Genomic DNA, 19,991 nt, shown 5'->3' with positions numbered 1-19,991 from the left:
CCCTGCGTCTGTGTACGGCCTATTTATTGTTGTTCTAATCAGGGCCATCATTGTGTTTTTTCTCACATCAAAGCCGAGCAAATAAAAAACAGGGAATTGCATAACAAGGAACTGTCATGATTGGACATTAGTGGTATATTTCGGGGGAGAGAGGCAGGGCTTTGAGAAGAGCTGGCCAGCCATGTGCCGTGTCACCCCCCAATGAGTGGATCAGTAACATCTTCAAAGCATCAAAGCGCCAGCTCGCGTATTGTACTGTATGTGCAAACAAACCAAGCAGAGCCATACCAACCCGTCGCGCCTTCAAACGCTTCCTGCTCGGTGCAGGAAGCAGGTGAAAAAATAGAAGCGCCGCGACCTTTGAACCCCGGGCCGCACACTTGTTGACTGATGTTCCACATTGGGGTCGCCCCCTTCTCTCGGCGGCATCCTTCAAGAGGAGTCAGCGTGTGTGTATTTGAATGTGTGTGTGTGTGTGAGCGTAGTCTCCGGGGAGAGACGCTCTTTGAAGCCTCTATGCTATAGAGGCTGTTTTCATATAGCGCCGGCCACGAGTTTCCTGTCAGGGCCGACCCATACGTCCCCCCCCCCCCCCCCCCCCCCCACCCTCAGATCCATGCCCCTTCAAGACACCTTTCTCTCATTAAGCTGAGGGGGGGGGGGGGGCTACGGAGGGTCCTGATCCTGGCCCGATGACACCCCTCCCTGGTTCATCGAGGTGCATTAGAGTCAACAAACATACTAACCCAGACCAGTCCCCCAGACCAGCCCCTCGTGAGCTGGGCCCTCTCTCTTTGATGGTAAACAACTGGAATGGATTCAAATGCATTCTGGCTTCAGAGGAGCAAGCATTGTACAAACTCGGTCTTGTTCTCTCTCGTTCTCTCGCTCGCTCACACACACACACACACACAGTGTAGGCAGCAGTATAAGAACCCAGTATTTCCAGAACACGAGGCCCTTGGGGAGACAAGTCAAACAAGGGCTTTCTGGGACGGTCCCAGACACACGTGCTTATGCAGGCGCACGCACACACACACACACACACGGCTTGTGCTGCGGCCAGCTGACACAACACGGGGTCAGAGATGAAAGAGGAGAGGGTTCATTGCGGATGGGTTCCACATGATACAGGACAGAGAACCCTGAGGAACCCTGGACAGACATGTGGCTGAGGAGCCAGGATTGAGGAACACCTGCCAACGCAGACCCTGCTGTAAACAAGGACACATGAACTCCAAACAGACAACTCAGCTGGTCATAGCTGGTCAAAAACCTCCTCAAAGACTCTTTATGCGTGATGCAGTAAATCATTTTGGACTTTGACTACATTGGCCATCACAGAGAATGACTATAAAGCTTGTTTAAACAAATCATGGTCTTTATTTCCTTCTTTGTTTTAAATAATGAAAGTAGTACAAAGTTGGAATGAAATTGGAAACAAAAGGATGACTATAAAAGTGTGTGTGTTGCAGAATGCAGTGGTGGAGTCAGCTCTGCTCTGGGCCCCAGGACCAGGCAGGTGACCAGGGCCGTTCTTCAGTGGTCACGGTCGTCAACCTGCTCCGCTTTGCAGTGGTTCTGTTCCTCAGGGACCAGTTTGTTTGGGCAGTCTGTGGTCAGTCTTTCTTGTAGCTTGTTTGGAGCGGTCATGGAGTGGTTAATTGCGGCTGGGCCGTGTTTGTGGTTTGACTTGTTGTAGCCGATTGAGTTGGAAGTGATTAGAATGTGGCCCATTTAGAAGTGGTAATGTTATGGGCCAGTTTGCAGTGGTCACGGTATCGTCCAGTTTGCAGTGGTCAGTGTGCGGCCCAGTTTGCAGTGGTCACGGTATCGTCCAGTTTGCAGTGGTCACGGTGCGGTGCGTTGCTGCTGGTCCAGTTTGCGTCGCAGCATGTTGTAGTTGTCCCTGGTGCCAGGAGCGTTTGGGTCCAGGTTCAGAGACAGCTCATAGTGCCTCTTAGCCTGGTCCAGTCTGCCCCAGCGATGGTACAGCACCGCTGGCAGAGCAGGACGGAGTGAGATGGGGAGGGAGGGAGATGGGGAGGGAGGGAAACAGAGAGACAAGTTCTTTACACAAATCAGTCTGTGTTTTGTGTTTCATGCTGAACACATTCATTTTACTTGTATATTATACAAAAAAGTTACGCATCTGACTTCCAGAGAGTGGGGTACTATGGTTACTCAAAATATAAACATTTATTGAATCAAGGTAGCATTATTGATACTGACTTTGAGCAGCAGTGTCTTACCTAGATTTCCATGGCAACTAGCAGCATTAGGGTTGATCCGGAGAGCTTGGAGAAAGAATCCCTCAGACTCCTGCAAAACAGACACACACACACACACACTGAATATATATACACACACACACACACTGTGAACCTATCCCATACACACAATCTCTACACTCATGGTGAATATACACTTACTGTAAGTTAATATAAACTTCAGTAATTACTGTCAATACTGATCCATTTATAAACCAGGTGTGTGTTTTGCTGGTGTAACGCTCCGATAAAACCTTGCCCTATTGGTGGAGGCTGACCTGATACTTCTGGGTTTTGCCAAGGACGTTGGCCAATGAAAACATGATGGTGTGGTCGTTAGGGAGGAGCTTCAGCGCCTCCCGGCCTATCATCTCAGCTTGGGCCAGGTTGCCTAGACGACAGGACACAGAAGACAAATGGAGGGGTGAAGAGGAGGGTGGAAGGTAGAGATCCAGACCCCAGCAAGACTGGCGTCAGGAAACGTTACAGACGTGAAACTACTGTGAATGACCCTGGGCTGACATAGACATATGACATGATGTGATGCAAGAGATATTTAAAAAAATCCAATAAAAAAACCTATTGGCCAAATGATGCAGTGCCAATTTGTACATGACGTTAACTCCAATGGCGTGTAGGGAGTGTGTTTGTGAGTGTTGGACCAGCTACTGGCGTCTAAAGTGCGTGTGTGCAGGACTACTTGGTAGCGCTTAGAGAGAGAGTGTCTGTGTGTGTGTGTATATGGTGTCTGCTGGCCAAGTCGGTGGTGTTTAGACAGAGAGAGAGAGAGGGAGAGAGGGGGAGAGAGAGAGATGGTGTGTGTGTCTGTGTGTGTGTGGTGTGTGGCCGGGCCTAGTAAGTGTTGTCTAGAGAGAGGGAGTGTGTGGTGTGTGTGTGTGTGTGTATGCTGACCTAGTCAGCGGTGTCTAGAGCAGAGTTTTTCCTCTCTGCGCATGGATGAGCACTTTAGTCTCCTAATTAGAGCTGAACACAAGGACCACTGAGTTATTGATCTCTGTCAGTGACCTGTCTGCTGGCTGCGGGGAGAGAGGGAGACAGACAGAGTGGAAGGCAAGGGAGAGAGAGGCAGAAAGAGAGAGAAAGAGAGAGATGGCAGATAGAGAGGGGGAGGGGAGGGGAGGGGGGACTCAATCATACCCTGTGCCCTTAAGTCTCTACGGGCGAGCGTATTTCTATGAGTGTGTGTCTCTTGGTGTGTGTCTCTTGGTGTGTGTGTGTGTGTGTGTCTATGAGTCTACATGTCCACAGTTCTGTCTCAGGAGGAAGGTTTGCACAATCAAGAGAGGAGGGGAGTAACACAACAACGACAAACAAACAAACAAACAAAAAACACCCATCTACTCTTGTCTTTTTGGAATGACATCCTCTCTGTTCTTCCTCACTTTTGGGGGGGTGTGGGGGGAGGTGGGCACTCTCCCTGTCTATCAGATTTTTGGGGGGAACAAATGGGTAGGGGAGGGGGTTGGGCGCTCCAAGGGGGCGCTCTCCTGCCTGTGTCCACCCGCGTTTGATCGGGGACACGCTGGGCTCTGATTGGACGGTTCCCGGGGCCTCCTGGGAGACTCCGCCCCCTTGGGAGAGGGTTCTGACAAAACGGCGGCGGCGTCTAGAAATCAGAGCATTCTCCACACGGCAGGGAAGACTGCCTTTAACACTCTGCGCACAAAAGCTTTAATACATAAATTTCAAGCATTGCTGATTCCTGCTCTTCCGCTCTAATCATGTTGGGCGCTGAGATCAAATTTCCTCCCTGTTCCCCCCCTTCCTAAGTAGAGCTTTCTGTCTCTTCACTGTTAATGTTGGAACAATGCCTACCCGTGAGACTTTGAAGAAATGACAAGAGTGAGGAAGCATAAATACGAAGCTCTGTCACTGGCGATCCAGAATATATGATCAGTCAGTGTGCGTGTAGGACACACACACACACACAGTCATGATGCTGCTCCTGATTGTATGTGCTGTTCAGAAGGATGATCATAATGTTACAGGCCAGGCTGTGTGTGTACGTGTGTGTGTGTGTGTGTGTGTTGTTCAGAAACATGATCATGTTGTTCCAGACCAGGATGTGTGTGTGTGTGTGTGTGTACCTGTGTTGTCCAGAAGGATGATCATGTTGTTCCAGGCCAGACTGTGGTCAGGTTTCAGCACAGTGGCATTCCTCCAAGCGTTGAGAGCATCCAGGTGTCTGTTTAGGTCAGCATACTGTAGGACACATTACCCACAGATACATTAAACACCACACACACACACACACACACACACAACCCTACTGTACATTTGGCACTACACACAACAACCCTACTGTACACTAGACACTAGGGGTGTAACAATATATCATGGAATGATATATCGCAATACACAATATGTATCGTAGAGTTATGGCAATATTTTTACAATATAATGTCTGTTTGATCCCATTGGTTGAGCTACCAGCACGAGACCTACTTTGCACCTGCATCATACATGCATTCACTGCATTCACAGAAATCGCATGAACTGAGTTAACTAAATTGTATGTACAACAAAGGAAATTATTGAAAATGTTTCATGTTTTGGAAATAAATCTGTAAATTGAAGTTCTAGGGGTGGGGGAAAAAATAGATTCACATTTGATTCGCGATTTACATCGATTCACAACGTAAAAAATCTATTATTTTTGATTAAAACATTTATTTTGATTAAAAATCTTGACCCCAAGAATCGATTTGAATCGAATCGTGAGGTACCAAAGGATTCCCACCCCTATGAATTTTAGTTTAATTTAAAATGTTGTTAAAAATATAGTGATATGTATTGTATTGTACACCCAGCATTGTGATACGTATCGAATCGTGAGCCATGTGTATTGTTACAACATACACCACACACACACCATAACACTACAATACATTAGATAGCACAAACACCACGATACTACTGCACACTAGACAGCACACGGATCACAACACTCTTGCAAATTAGACATTAGCGTGTGTGTGTGGGGGGGGGTCTGTGGTGTAGTGTGGTGTTGTTGGGGTGTGTGTGGTGTTATGTGGCATGTGTGTGTGAGGGACAGTCTATAATGTGGGACTGGGCGGTGCGTGACTAGTCGGGGCGCGACTAGGTGGTGCGTGACCACCCACCAGGCGTCCCAGGTTGTAGTAGCAGTCAGGGTACTTCCTCCGGAAACGGATGGCGTTCCAGTAGCTCTGCTCTGCCTCCTGGAACTTCCCCAGGCTGTTCTGAACGATCCCCAGGTTCATCCAGGCCGCAGCAAAGTCCGGCCTGGGAGGAACGCATACACGCACGCTGCAGTTAACGTTGCGGATACACCTTCACCGTCATACGCAACCCTCATTTCTGTCCAACCAAAGTTTGACGGTGGATCGGGGCAGGTGAAAACACAGGCCCTCCCTAGCCCCAATAACGCTGGTGTTCCCTGGGCTCTGTGAAGGAACGGGAACCAGCCGGTGCTCTGGGAAAGGGACAGCGCCACCTACTGTATGGAGACGGCCTTGGCCAGCAGTCGCTCGGCCTCGTCCAGCTGCTCCCTCTCCTTCAGGATGTTGCCCAGGTTGTTCATTGCGTGGACGTAGGTCGGGTGAAGCCTGGCCAAAGACAGCGGGGTTAGGTCCATCCCCGGGGGTGGACAATGGGGGGGGGGTATTTTCAGAAAGCAGGTGATAATTCAAGAGCTGACGGCTTCAGAACAGGCGGTAAAAATGTGTTTATTCAACTCAATCAACCTTGAGTAAAGCTCGCGCACGAGGATATAAGGAGCTGTCATCGATGAAACACACATAGCACTATTCATCATAGCAACGGGAGAAATGAATTACTCAAACCGCTCACCACTCAAAATATTAATCATTGCTTATGCCGTATCCAATATTTAATTTATAAAAAAGCAATACTATAGCAGCAGCAAAAGAATGTGAGTTGGCTTGTGGCTAGAGAGTGTGGCTTGATTTCATCTTGTGTTCCCCTTCTTCAACACTGAAATGTGTGGGTGAGTGTGCAGATTTTTTATAATTATTTACCTGCAAACCAACAGGCACTAAATGCACTTGGAAGCAACTGAAGATGAAATACAAAAATAGACTTTAAACCAGTGGGGTATAATTGCAATACAAGCAATTGCGAGGTTGGTGATCTTCACTAAACAACATTCAGTGGCTACATCTAAGCAATATCTTTTTTAATCGTCAGCCATCTCCACACTACAAGTATTTAATTGTGTCCTTTTGAAAGTAAAAGCTTTTTACCGTGCAAGACTCTAAATGTGAGCTCACTGGACATATTCAAACTTGACATTATAGCCAATAGGAAGAAAGGCTGAGGCCTGCGGAACAGGTGGGGGGTCCACCGCCACCCCCACCATCAGAGGATGAAGGGATGGCCTACTGTATTGTACTGTACTGCATTTTTACTTACAGGGAATAAAGAACACTTCGTAAAATGCAAGGCACAGGCTGTTATATGACACAGGGGAAGTGATGGATCAATTATTCATGATTGTGGCATATCGTATCTCTGACTTCTCACTCGTGTGGTTCTGTGTGAGTGTTCCTGACTGAGAGCATGTCCACGTTGTGTCATATGAATGAGGGCTGAGAATAGTGTTCCGATAACTGATTTTCTGCAGAAAAACGGTCGGGCTCGAAAAGATATGAATCTGGGAATGATAAAACATGCCTTCGGGGTCTGATCACCCTCTCCTGACTGAGATCTCTGCAGAGCATTTCTGCTTCAAAACCATCTAGCCTAGCTCTTTGAGAAAATGACACGCCATGCCTGACACATTCAGGTGGCAGGTTTCAGTTAAAGAGTAGAACTGGACAAACTCAGGCTTAGTTAATTAAACCTACGATCAACAAGGTTAGCTTCACGGAGTATGTTGCCATGGTAACTTGCTCACAGAACCGCTGAACTGTCTCTTTGAAACTATAAACCCAGAGTTTCCATCGACTCTGAGTCAACATTCTCTAAGTTTTCACTAAACCCACTTTCTGAAACCCCCCCACTGTGGATCTCACCACAGGCTCAAGTCAGGATGACCTTAAAAGTGAAAATTCAATTTTAAGTGAAAAGGTGATGGCTTAATACACGGAATGGAGTTTGTGTTGATAGTAAAACTGATTATTAGATTATTTTATTTCTTATTTTTTTCTACATATGTAGTCACGTGACTGGAGGATCTTTGATAGCAGTAGCTAAGTAGTTACAGACAGGTCTTGTTGTGCTGGTGTGTTGTTGTGCTGGTAGGTTGTTGTGCTGGTGTGTTGTTGTGCTGGTGTGTTGTTGTGCTGGTGGGTTGTTGTGCTGGTGGGTTGTTGTGTTGTTGTGCTGGTGTGTTCTTGTGCTGGTGGGTTGTTGTGCTGGTGTGTTGTTGTGCTGGTGGGTTGTTGTGTTGTTGTGCTGGTGTGTTGTTGTGCTGGTGGGTTGTTGTGCTGGTGGGTTGTTGTGCTGGTGGGTTGTTGTGTTGTTGTGCTGGTGTGTTGTTGTGCTGGTGTGTTGTTGTGCTGGTGTGTTGTTGTGCTGGTGGGTTGTTGTGCTGGTGGGTTGTTGTGTTGTTGTGCTGGTGTGTTGTTGTGCTGGTGTGTTGTTGTGCTGGTGTGTTGTTGTGCTGGTGTGTTGTTGTGCTGTACCTGACAGCTTCTCTGTAGTACTTTATAGCACCCGAGCTGTTTCCCCTGTCAGCCAGGTTTTTACCTACGTTGTAATGGACCTAGAGAACACAACAAAGTTACACACACACACACACACACTTAAATAGACCAGAGACCAGCACAAAAAGCATACAGACCGACAAAGAGGCCGAGAGACAAAAATAACCAGTGAAACGCACACACAGACACGTGCATTCGCACGCAAACACGCGCGCATCTCACCTTGGCGTTGAGCGGGCAGACAGACAGGGCGCTGGTGAAGAGGCTTTCTTCAGACCGCCACTGGTGGCTGCGCAGAGCACAGCGAGACACATGCACACACAGCAGAGCCAGCACACAACCTCGGAACGGCTTCTGCACGCGCACACACAAACACACACCCAATAACAGATATGTATGATGTCATTCCCATGTTGTCCTTCCCTAAATGTCCGGCGAGCTTCAGCCAGTACCATGTCAGAACCTAGTGAAGCCTGGGGCCCATGGTGTTAAGTGTTCTCTGCACTGTGGTGTGTGTTATGTGGGAGGTTGGATGGATGGAGTTGAATTCAGTCCAAAGCCGATCTGGTGTTGTGATTTCCCATGACTGCCTTCCAGTGGCTGCAGCAGGGCACCAAGGTGTAGATCAGCAGATATACCAAATAATTCTAGTGTCTAGTATTTAGTGTGTAGTATGCATTGTGCAGTGTGTAGTATGTAGTGTCTAGTACATAGTGTGCAGTATGTAGTGAGTAGTATGTAGTGTGCAGTATGTGGTGTGTAGAATGTAATGCGCAGTACAGTAGTATGTAGTGAGTAGTGTGTAGTGAGTAGTATGTAGTATGTAGTATGTAGTGAGTAGTGTGTAGTATGTGGTGTGCAGTGTGTAGTCTGCAGTGAGGGCGATCCTACCCTGAGTGCCCTCCAGTGAAGGCAGCAGGCCCCCAGGGCGTAGGCCAGCAGCAGACAGTAGCCAGCGGAGGACAGGTACAGGACCCTCTCGGCGATCACAAAGCCCACCCTGAAGAAGACATTGGAGGCAGGCAGGAAGGGCACCCCCATCAGCACCAAGCCCAGGGTCAAAGTCCTGCAGGTGGGGGGAGGTCAGAGGTAGCTGGGATGGACACTTCTGGATCATTCTGCAAGAGTAGAAGTGCTAGCAGGCTGGATGACACTGCAACGTTCGCAGTCGTGTTCGTCCGCGTTCACACGCGTGATAAACTTTACAACGACCTTGTGTGAAAGGGGAGAGAATCTCCACACTGTGGTCATTGAGGCCTAGTCCTAGGGATTTGATCTGGATCAAATTAACTGGGGGCAGACACGTAGAACCATGGTTTCTGTTGCAGAACTCTTTGACTGTTCCCTTGTCCAGCAAGTACAGACTGTCCACTTGAAAATCTAGTGAGAACTTCAAGTTGCCCCTGAAGCGGTCAGGATAAGATGTTCAGGTCACACTACAGTGGCTATGGTCCGAGTCCAACACTAAGAAATCCATTTACTTTATTTCATATACTGTACAGAGAGCGAGAGAGAGAGAGATATCGAGCAGAGGTGGTTAGAGGGATTGAGAGAGAGTGAGAGAGTGATAAACAGAGCAGAGAGGGAGGGAGGCTTAGAGACAGCAGAGAGAGAGGGAGAATTAGAGAGAGAGAGAGAGTGCGAGCAGAGAGAGCGAGACGACCGTGTTTTTACCTCCTTTTCTGCCCGTCCTGTGAGCATAAGGCTTGGCTTATCAAGCCTATCAGGACGCACCAGAGCAGCAGAGGCCACACCATCCTCCAATCGGCGGTTGACTTAATGAGAGGCACGCAGCCCATGGACCAATCAAAACACAACCACCAGGGACAGAGCAGCAGCCAGGCATTGAGAGAGTAGTAGTAATTATAGTTCACTATCTACCAGTGAGACAAGTGCATGAGGGATGTGAAGATAAGGAGAGAAAGAGAGAGAAGGGGGGGAGGTGAGAAAGACATGTTAAAAACGTCAAATCTCTCCTTAAGACATTAATCAAATCTAAACAAATCAAGTTTATTTATAAAGGGCATTTTGAAGCAACAGCCGTCGACCCGAGTGCTGTACAGTCAGCATAGCAAAAGACATGAGACAACACAATACATACACAAAACAAGTTTAACAAACAAAACAAACAAAGAAAGGCATTACTGTGAAAGCCAGGGAATAAAAATGAGTCTTAAAATGGGATTTAAAAACATGCAGTGTAGTTGCTGGCCTGACATGTAGACAGGTCCGTGGCCAGCCTAGTGGAAATGGACCTTTTTGAACTACCCGAACACCCCCTGTCTATGGGCCTGTAGAGGCAACTTGTTCCAGAGTTTGGGGGCTACAACTGAAAAAGTCCGATTTAGCTTTACAGGGTTAATAAAATCAATTTAGCACCCAACATAAGGGTTTGTTAAGTGATCCAAAGAGGCTAACCAGGTGATATTCTTACTCTGAGAAACACACTCTCCTCAAAGGAGGCTGGGTTGTCTACTTCAGTGAACGCTGGTGGCCCCGTTCCCATGATCCTCCAGCGCGAGTAAATCAGTAAGACTCCTCCCACGGCCAGGAGAGCCAATCGAGTCAGGAGTCCTGTCGGCAGTATCCCGCCCACCTGACGGAGAACACCAATCCACTGTCAGCATTCACCAACCTAACACAAAGCACCAATCCACTGCCAGGGTCCCGTGTAGCTGATAGGCCAGCAGTATATGTCATACTGCAATCTTAAAATAGTCAGTCTTACCGCTTCACCACTTCTTCTGGGAATTTTGAGACCTCGGAAATCGGAGTAGGATGCGATAGTGGAAGAGGTGGAGGAGTAGCAGAGGGAGGAGGCAGAAGAAGTGGAGGAGGAGGAAGAAGAGGATGAGAAAGAGGATGAGGGGGAAGAGGAGCACGGGGGGGGAGGGGCAAGAAGAGGGATGAGGAAGAAGAGGAGGGGAAGAGGAGGCGATGGGGAAACTCACGTTTGCAGGCTTCCTGCCCAGTAGCAGCCTCTGGCTGAGCTCAAACACATTGACTTTGCAGATGAGGAGCACGTCGAAGGCCGCATTCACCCCCTGAGGGAGACAGACACACAGCTACAACCAGCACACAAGACACAACACTTCAGCATAGTAAAGTAAAGTAGTGTAGAGGAGACTAGTGTACAGTACATTTACATTTACATTTGTCATTTAGTCTTATCCAGAGCGACTTACAGTAAGTACAGGGACACTTTCCCCGAGGCAAGTAGGGTGAAGTGCCTTGCCCAAGGACACAACGTCATTTGGCACGGCCGGGAATCGAACCAACAACCTACTGATTAATAGCCCGACTCCCTAACCGCTCAGCCATCTGCCACCCCCATCTGCCACCCCCAGACTAGAGCAGAACAGAGGAGAGGTTTTGTATGGCCCTACCAGGACAGTGATGCCTTGCTCCTTACAGAGCATGGCTGCAGCACACAGCGAGAGGCTGAAGGCGATCCACCGGACAGACACCTTCTCCCCCCTGTCTCCCCCTGCAGAGAACAGCCACAGAGCCGCTACAAGGTGGAACCTGGACAAGTGGGCTCTGTGTTTGCCTAGTGGTACTGTCGAAAGGGGACTTTGGGACAGGAAAAGTCAGGGGGAAGACGCCTACCTCTGTGAAAGGCTTTGCAGTAGGTGAGGAAGGAGAGCTGGAAGAACAGGGCGCACAGAAGGTCTGCTCGACCCACTATCCCTGCCACCTGAGAGAGAGAGAGAGAGAGAGAGAGAGAGAGAGAGAGAGAGAGAGAGAGAGAGAGAGAGAGAGAGAGAGAGAGAGAGAGAGAGAGAGAGAGAGAGAGAGAGAGAGAGAGAGAGAGAGAGAGAGGGAGAGAGAAACAAGGAGGGAGGGAGAAGGAGATGATGTAATAGTGGGAGGGAGAGCGAGAAAGAAAGAGGGAGAGGACAAATGAGCTTTAATGCCAGGATACTCATCACCACACCATCATAGATCCACCATCACACCACTGTAGATCCACACCTCTGTAGATCCACACCACTGTAGATCCACACCACTGTAGATCCACACCACTATAGATCCACACCTCTGTAGATCCACACCTCTGTAGATCCACACCTCTGTAGATCCACACCTCTGTAGATCCACACCACTGTAGATCCACACCACTGTAGATCCACACCTCTGTAGATCCACACCACTGTAGATCCACACCACTGTAGATCCACACCACTGTAGATCCACACCTCTGTAGATCCACACCACTGTAGATCCACACCACTGTAAATCCACACCTCTGTAGATCCACACCACTGTAGATCCACACCTCTGTAGATCCACCATCACACCACTGTAGATAATATACCCCACACACACACACATTACTATATCCTCTTTCTCCTGTTATGCCCTGTGCTGTTACAACCACTGATACATTAGTGACCAATTAGAGGACTCTTGTGAGTGTACATGTGTGCGTGTTGTTAACAATGTGTACGTGTGTACGTGTGTATGCTGTAAGGCTAGGGTCATGGGGCTAGCTCCTTTGATCAATCCAGCAGGTCCAAGTCAGTGGTCTGTCTGCTCCCATCCCCTCTGTTCTGGCTGAGCCTGATGAAAGAGCACAGGGTTGGGGGGGGGTGCAGCCTCCCAGCCAGGCCCTGCTTCCCAAACACACGCGCACGCACGCACAGCCAGTCAATAAGCATACCCACACTGCTAATAGTCTGGACGCTCTACGACACACATCTTTTGTCAAACCAAGCCGCGACAGCTCTTTGTTCTACTCACGCGCCCCCTAATGAATGTTTAATGGCACAGCCCCTGGGTGGCAGGGTGCACTGCTGTGGCTTTAAAGGAAGACGTCGTTGTTTACCAGGCGTACGACCAGGCATATCCAACCGCAGTATGCCACGTTGTTTTTTTTTGCGGGGTGGGGTGGGGAGGTCTGAGAGGGGGGGGGGGGGGGGGGGGGGGGGGATGGATCAAAGATGTCTGGCGGTGCCAGTGAACTACGACATGACAGGAATCAAACAATCCACTTTAGCATTGCAACCGGGGCATTTCGTATGGCCAACGGTGCATCCAATGAAAACCCAGCCTGCTGTGGTACAACAATGGCTTCTCTCTCGTCAGCAACTCTCGGTGGACACAACCACAGTGATTGTGTGTTGATGTGTGTGTTGATTTATATATACAAGTATATGTACACTTTCAATGTGGATGGTGTGCGTGTGTGTGTGCGTGTGTGTACACACTGCAGTGTGAACACAGTGTGTGGGGTATATACATACACTCTCAATGTGGATTGGGGTGAGTGTATGAGTTAGTATGGGGTGTTGGTGTGTGCATGTGCATATGTATTATCTATATATACACAGACACACTATATGCTCACACATATACATCTGTGAGCCAATACGTAGTATGCTGTAGGTCCTCAGGGCTAAAAATTGCGAGTGCAAATAATTGTTATGGTGTGACCTGTTTTAATTTATTTACAAAACACTTGCTAATTAGCCTACAGCACAGCCTGCTGTGACCTGATACAGTGACCGGTACCCCATTCTATCCAATGCTACATAACCGACCCTTTCCTGCCGGACCATTCAAATATGGGCATTAAAATGCCCATGGTTCCCGCCCTAATAGCGTCACCGTCCAATCACCGATTTTATTTCTGAAAACTGCCAGATACTCATGACAACTTAAGCTCAAAGTACATATCATTGGTTAAGGGGTTAGTGGGAGGGGGAAATAAATCTATCGTCTGCAACGGCAGCCATTGTTTTCCGAGGCGGAGCCAGAGCGGAGACCATGGGAGATTGCCTACAGTGTTAGATTTACAGCTTCGAATTGAAATCGGAGACGATATTATGAGTAAAGACAAGTTCCTTAATATGTGTTGTCAATATTGTCAATTAAAAGTCTAAACTTTTTACTTACGAAGAATTTGTTTGTGGGAGTGAAGCGAGTGTTTTCAGGAAAGAATGACGTGTCCGGCTTGGCCGTTTGTGACAGGCAGCAATGACGGTAGTAGCACTGTTTAGCTTCGATTTGAGCAGATTTCTAAAAAACTTCGAAAAACAACATTAACTAGGTAGATTATGTATACTGTAAGCTAAATGTACATGCCTTGTTTGGCCAATTCGGTCGATTGTGGAAGAAACTCCAACGTTTTTTAGTTATCGAGAGGAGTATCCAGCCATAGAGCTAGCTACTTTTGGGACAGGATAATTCCGGTTTTCCCTATGTCTCCACTAGTCACTAGAATGGTCATAACTTTTAATCAAAATATGATATTTCTAATCTGTCTTCTGTTCTACATTGCCTACAGACTTGTGGATATTCCACCCACTCAAAGTATTTCTCCATCTTGTAATTAAATCGGTGAAAATAGCAGTTGTCTGATGAGGTATGGTGGATGGAGAAGTTTTTGTAAAGAATGGCTGCCTGAAACCACTTTAATAAAATATGATTTGCCTCAAGTGATCATATATTTATTGACATGATAAAAATCTCCTAGTTCTCCTCTTCAAGATGGTATAAACAGTTAAGGTGTATGATTTAATATGAAAATTCATAAAATATGAATATTAATATGAATATCATATTTCAACAGCTTATGGAATGTTTGGAATGTTGGCTAGGCAGTAACTTCATCTTTAGGTCAACTTGAATATTTATTTAGTCATTTAGCAGACGCTCTTATCCAGAGCGAAGTATATATATTTTTATTACATTTCTTTTATTACATTTTTTTTGTGCTCCGTTGTCACAAGACAGGGTCCTTAACTACATTACATTTAGTCATTTAGCAGACGCTCTTATCCAGAGCGACTTACAGTAAGTACAGGGACATTCAAACTAGCGTGCACAATTTGAAGAGCTGAAAATACTTATATTTTTTTATATGGAGGGTGCTCCTGCACTTTTTATGGTGCTCCTAACTTTTTAAAGTTGGGAGCATCAGTGCTACCCAGTTAAAAAAGTGAATTTCGAGCCCTGGCGCAGCATATGCCACAACAAGACAATGCGGTGATAATGTTTTGACTCATTGGTAGACATACTTCCACTTGAACCTGGACAGAGTGCGTTTCTGTGTGCGTGTGAGTCAGTGCGTGTACACTTACACTCTCAGTGTGGACAGGGTGGACGCCGAAGAGCAGAGCAGCCAATAGAGAGGTCTTAGGAGCCTGGTAGAGGCTCCTCCCCTCACCATCGTAGGCCAGCCCACCGATAAGTATGTCAAACACGTCAATCATCAGGGCGGATATGACAGCATGGAGGACAATGTTCAGTACATGGAAGCCCACGGGGTGCAGCCCTCCAGCCACGAGGTAGTTTAGCCTGGAAAGACCATGGACACATCACCTCTGACGAACTGCTTTTCTTCATTTTAATAGTTGCTCATCTTCTAAGATGTAGTCTGCACATTGATTAGGACACCATACACCAAGTATACGTTGGGTGAATCTGTGTTTACTTTCGTATGTGTGAGTGCGTCTACAAGTATGTGTGGGTGTGTGTGTGTATGCAGCGTGTGTCCCTGCTGTACCTGAACGTGAGGACTGTGAGAGGCCTGTAGGATTTGTGACTTGAGTTGCTGCTCAAGTTACTTCCCCAGAAGTCATTTATCCAGATGTTGTTCAGGGGAGTGTCTGGATTCAAGTCCTGCAGTGGCCACCAACACAAACACAAATAATATATACTGATGACAGCAAAACAGTTGACCACAAAGTAACCCCATTATTTGTCTGGAGTTATTATCAAGGTTATCACAATTTTGTAGCGCATATTATCATTATTAAGGTCTGTAGTGTGCCTGTAAGAGAGAGAGAGAGATGGCGTTTCCTACCTTGTTATTGATAATAGCTTCAGAATCATCAAAAACAAAGTCCCCATCGTAGCTGTTTATGAAGCAGAGGAGGGCTAGCAGGGCCACTCCTAGCTTAGCATGCACAGGTAGCAGCTTTGGCACAGGTATGTGGTGGTCCCAATAAACTTCACATGGAGCCATGGCGCATGGGACCTTTGGTCTATCTGCATGTCCATCTATTCCCTAGATGACGGAGAAGATAACTCAATATCCGTTGGAATTCTGTACATTTTAAGTAGCACAAGAAACCCCCTCATAACCTCTAGATAACATGAATCTGTAGCTTGGAAAGTGAGACACTGCTGTTGTACTCACTGAACCAACACACTTTTTGTAATGAAGCTGGCCAACTGTAACATTACAGTGTACATCTGACGTGCTAGCTACATAGCAAACCTTAACTGGCCCATGTCTCTACTTAGCTAACTGCAGTCTGGCATTGCTAAGGTATTTAAATCTATACTTTGCTACGACAACATACACAGACTGTCTGGAGTTGCTCAAGCAGCCTACATGCATACCTTATCATTCGGGAAGACGGAGTTTGTTAGGGAGAGCTTTCAATCATGACTCCTGTAGCTTTATGTTTGCTAGCTAACTGTATATATGGCTACTGTATCATCTTCACTGTCTTTCAGCATAAAATATTAAAGAAAAATGCACAGCTGCTGTCATGCCACAGACAAAACGCATTCTGCAAGTATCGATTGCAGATGGGTCAATGGGTTGCTTTGCAATGTCATTGTCAAGAATATTTGCTAGCTTAGCCTACTAGCTTATGATCTGAAGAATAACGATAGTGCTGATTTCGTTCTTTATACAATTTTCGCCGAAAAGGAATACCAAGATAACCGAATTCTTGCTAAAACTGTAATGTATTCCGCCTGGACTCGGTAAACATCTGCTGTGTCGGCTTGCAAGTGTAAACAGTATGCACGCTCGGTTGCTACACTTCCTACTTTGCACGGGTGGTGTCACGTGACAAATTGATCAGTTCCAGCAAAAAGCAGGACGTTGTTAAATCCGTGGCTATAATGCATTGGAAAGCTCATTATGTAGGCTACGTATACAATAAACTCAATGCCCAATCAAAGCACAAATATGTCGACATTGCTTTACGCTAAAGCAATGTTTCTTCTGTGTACAATTACGTTCACACCAAAAGAATATCCACTCGCTCATTAAGTCCCATCAGAATAGGGCGTTCCCACACGTAAAATAATAAAAAGAGACATACATGAGAGAGCAACCTCATGGAACGTTAATGGGATATGCAATATTGGATGTACCACTGTGAGGTTGTCCTCTGACATCAACCTGCTTCTCATTTCCCCACTCTCCTGCTTTTGTTACTCTAGGGGTATGACTTCTGTAGCCATGTCCCAGTAGTCATGGGTAAGTAATAGTAAGTGTAGCTGTGTAAACGTGTTTTTAAGACTGCCTTTTCTGTCCCACTCTGAAAGACTAGCTGCAATACATTACAATAGTTAAGTATAATACTTTTTTTTTACCAACCATTTTAAAATAATGTAATAAATGTATCTAGCTCCATCTTTCTTTGCATCTCTCTCTCTCCCTCTCTCTCTCCCTCTCTCCCTCTCTCTCCCTCTCACTGTGTAATGTAGTCAGATTCTCCTTTCATTCTGCTCCCTTTGATACCCAGATTGAAAATGTCCTCTGCTCTGTCACAAAGGAGGTTGTTCAAAGGTCATTGTTCTCATTATCCAAATGAGAGCACCGAACAGCACTCTGACACTGGAAACCTTGCTGCTTCTGTTAAACGGAAATGGCTGATAATCAACCACTCCAAGAAGCACTCATTACACCATGATTCAAATCATAAAGACTCTATACTATATCTGAAGATAATGAGAGCCATGATGGGATCATGTATTGCTGATATCACACATGTCAGATTTCTGGTGGAGCCCTGGTAGAGAGACCAGAAAAGCACAGTGGTAACAGGATCAGTACAGTGTGTGTAACCTGGTATTGAAAAAGAATGCGGCTAGGAGATCTCATTACCCGGGGCTGAGATGGTCTCCAATACCCCCATGGCCAAAGACAATAATTAAATTTCATTATCTTTGACTGCAGGTTTTTTTTTTTACGAAGTAACAAGCTGTTAGAGAGGACTGGTTACCACTATGGTGTGAGTTTTAGAGGAAGATGGAGCGAGAAAGGGATGGAAGGAGGGAGGGGAAGAGGGTGGGTGGGAGGTTCAAGCTCCATCTCATTATTATCTAATGAATCAGAAAACTGATGAGCCAGCTCTCCGTTCACTGCCAGGGGACATAAGGCTTGTGTGCTGCCATGCCATTCTCCATCACTTCTGGACATGGCTCTCTGAACTTGACAGGATGTGTGTGTGTGTGTGTGTGTGTGTGTGTGTGTGTGTGTGTGTGTGTGTGTGTGTGTGTGTGTGTGTGTGTGCCTCAGAAAAACTGCAGGCGAGAAATGCACATTGGTTCTGTGGTAGCAACAACAAATTGAGTTGTGGAAAAAAATAAAAAAAATGTAAAAGATGTAGAGATTTACAAGAAAATGGCAGAAAGAACCAAAAAAGGTTTCCGGGGAGACAATATTGAAACGGAGAAAGGGAAGAGGCTTAGTGCATGCAGGCTATGGGATTTTGCGCTCCATTTCACCTGTCATTGCTTGGAGAAGACTTGGAATCTCCTTAATGGCCAAAGCTAGGGGCCCAGGGTCAGAGGGTGTAGATGGGAGGGGGGATTGGATTGGGGGGTAGAAGTAACGAGAGTAGGAAAAGGAACAAGGAGAAAGGATTGGGGGGCGGGTGATCGCTTACATTCTCACCCCAAAACTAGGTCGCAGGGTTGACAAGAGACAGACAGAAACTGGATCACTAAAAAAGCACAACTCATAAGAAACTCAACAGCAATAACATCCATTGGCTCACAATGCACTAAGGAACTAGCAAATAAGCACTTAGCTAACACAAAGCTAAATGCATAAAGTTTAGTTTATTTTCAATCAGCCAATCAGTCAGTCTGCCAGCCCAGTCAATCGGTCATCAAGCTAACCAACAACAGCTAGCCAGTCTGTGTTATCTGATTAGCATTGTGTGTGTGTGTGTGTGTGTGTGTGTGAGTTGGTGGGGCTGTCCATGTGTAGTAGTTAATGAGGGAGGATGGACCACTATCACTAGCAAGTGGGCCTCTTGGCCCAAATGCAAGGTGACAGTCTGGGCAGAGAGGGACAGGGAGAGCTAATGTCTAGTGAGCATGCAGAAAGTGACAGACATTGATTGTCTTCAGTCTGACGGTGTATGTCCAATGACAGTCTGATGGTGAATGTCTAATGACAAAAGAAAAGAAAAGGTCAGGGTCAAATGGCGTGAAAGTGAGGAAATGGCTTGGGAACACGCAATCTTCTAACAAGGGGGGCAGATGATGCAGCCTCCAATCTCTGAAAACTGTTGTTTTTATCATTCTGTACACTAGTGCATAGTGCCCGTGATGCAGTCAGTGTTTACTACAAGATACCATTGAAACACACAAATGCAGATTACTGGATCTATAGATGGTTCACAGTGACCCCGATAAAATTGGTGGCGCACACACACAGATTCCTGGAATTATAAATAGGGCACAGTGCCCGCGATGATGTTTGTGACACAGATTTCTGGAATTATAGATAGATAGTGCAGTGCCTGTGATGCAGCTAGTGATTAGTGATTCCCAGTGGCTTTGGTACCTTTAAAAGTATATTTCATTTAACCTTACTTTGACCATTCTTGCTCTGATTTAACCCATAGAGTCAAATAACTGTAATTCCATTGGTATTTGCATTATTTGGTTCATGTTAATACGCTGTTCAGTTCAAATTTTCCTTCAAACATTTTGGTTGTTTGGCCAATATTGAACCCCCTACAGAAGGACAAAACACTTTTTCATCAGGAAGATATCAAGTCCAGATCGTTTTCAGCTTTAGTTCAATCTGTTATCTGTGATCATCATCACCTTCTCTCAAAAGCTTCTGTGGAGCAGAGAGAGGAGGCCACAGTATCGTTTTCCCTCACTTCATCTCCTCCAAAGTGCTTTGCAAAGCAGTATTGACAGGTGAGAGCTGATCCGTGTCTTTTGAAACGTTCACCTCCAGGGTGCAGAATCCCAACCTCGACACAACGGAGCTGAGTTGAGGGAGTGAGCTGGAAAATCAAACACTTCCCAAGACCTTCATCAGCAGTTGTTCAGGTGA

General features: G+C 46.5%; 1 protein-coding gene across 2 annotated transcripts; it reads right to left on the bottom strand.

The window, feature by feature from the left end:
* Positions 1 to 1,373: 1,373 nt before the first annotated feature.
* On the bottom strand, positions 1,374 to 16,947 carry tmtc4 (transmembrane O-mannosyltransferase targeting cadherins 4). Of its 2 annotated transcripts, XM_047047135.1 has the most exons (18): positions 16,292 to 16,946; positions 15,750 to 15,953; positions 15,450 to 15,565; positions 15,025 to 15,241; positions 11,549 to 11,636; positions 11,326 to 11,426; positions 10,891 to 10,983; positions 10,374 to 10,535; positions 9,614 to 9,816; positions 8,831 to 9,005; positions 8,162 to 8,293; positions 7,919 to 7,998; positions 5,771 to 5,878; positions 5,414 to 5,555; positions 4,379 to 4,493; positions 2,549 to 2,661; positions 2,253 to 2,322; positions 1,374 to 2,000 (listed from the first exon to the last, which is right to left on the bottom strand). In XM_047047135.1, the coding sequence occupies exons 2-18, from the start codon at positions 15,909 to 15,911 to the stop codon at positions 1,852 to 1,854; spliced, it is 2,226 nt and encodes a 741-aa protein (XP_046903091.1). In that variant the 5' UTR covers positions 15,912 to 15,953; positions 16,292 to 16,946; the 3' UTR covers positions 1,374 to 1,851. The 2 variants fall into 2 exon arrangements, with proteins under 2 accessions (XP_046903091.1, XP_046903092.1); XM_047047136.1 differs by lacking the exon at positions 8,162 to 8,293 and having other exon boundaries at positions 16,292 to 16,947.
* Positions 16,948 to 19,991: the final 3,044 nt, after the last annotated feature.

The sequence above is a fragment of the Hypomesus transpacificus genome, chromosome 23, assembly GCF_021917145.1.
Source record: "Hypomesus transpacificus isolate Combined female chromosome 23, fHypTra1, whole genome shotgun sequence".
Taxonomy (NCBI): domain Eukaryota; kingdom Metazoa; phylum Chordata; class Actinopteri; order Osmeriformes; family Osmeridae; genus Hypomesus; species Hypomesus transpacificus.
Note: the sequence above shows the minus strand (reverse complement) of the source record. Positions and strands in the feature narration are given on the sequence as shown.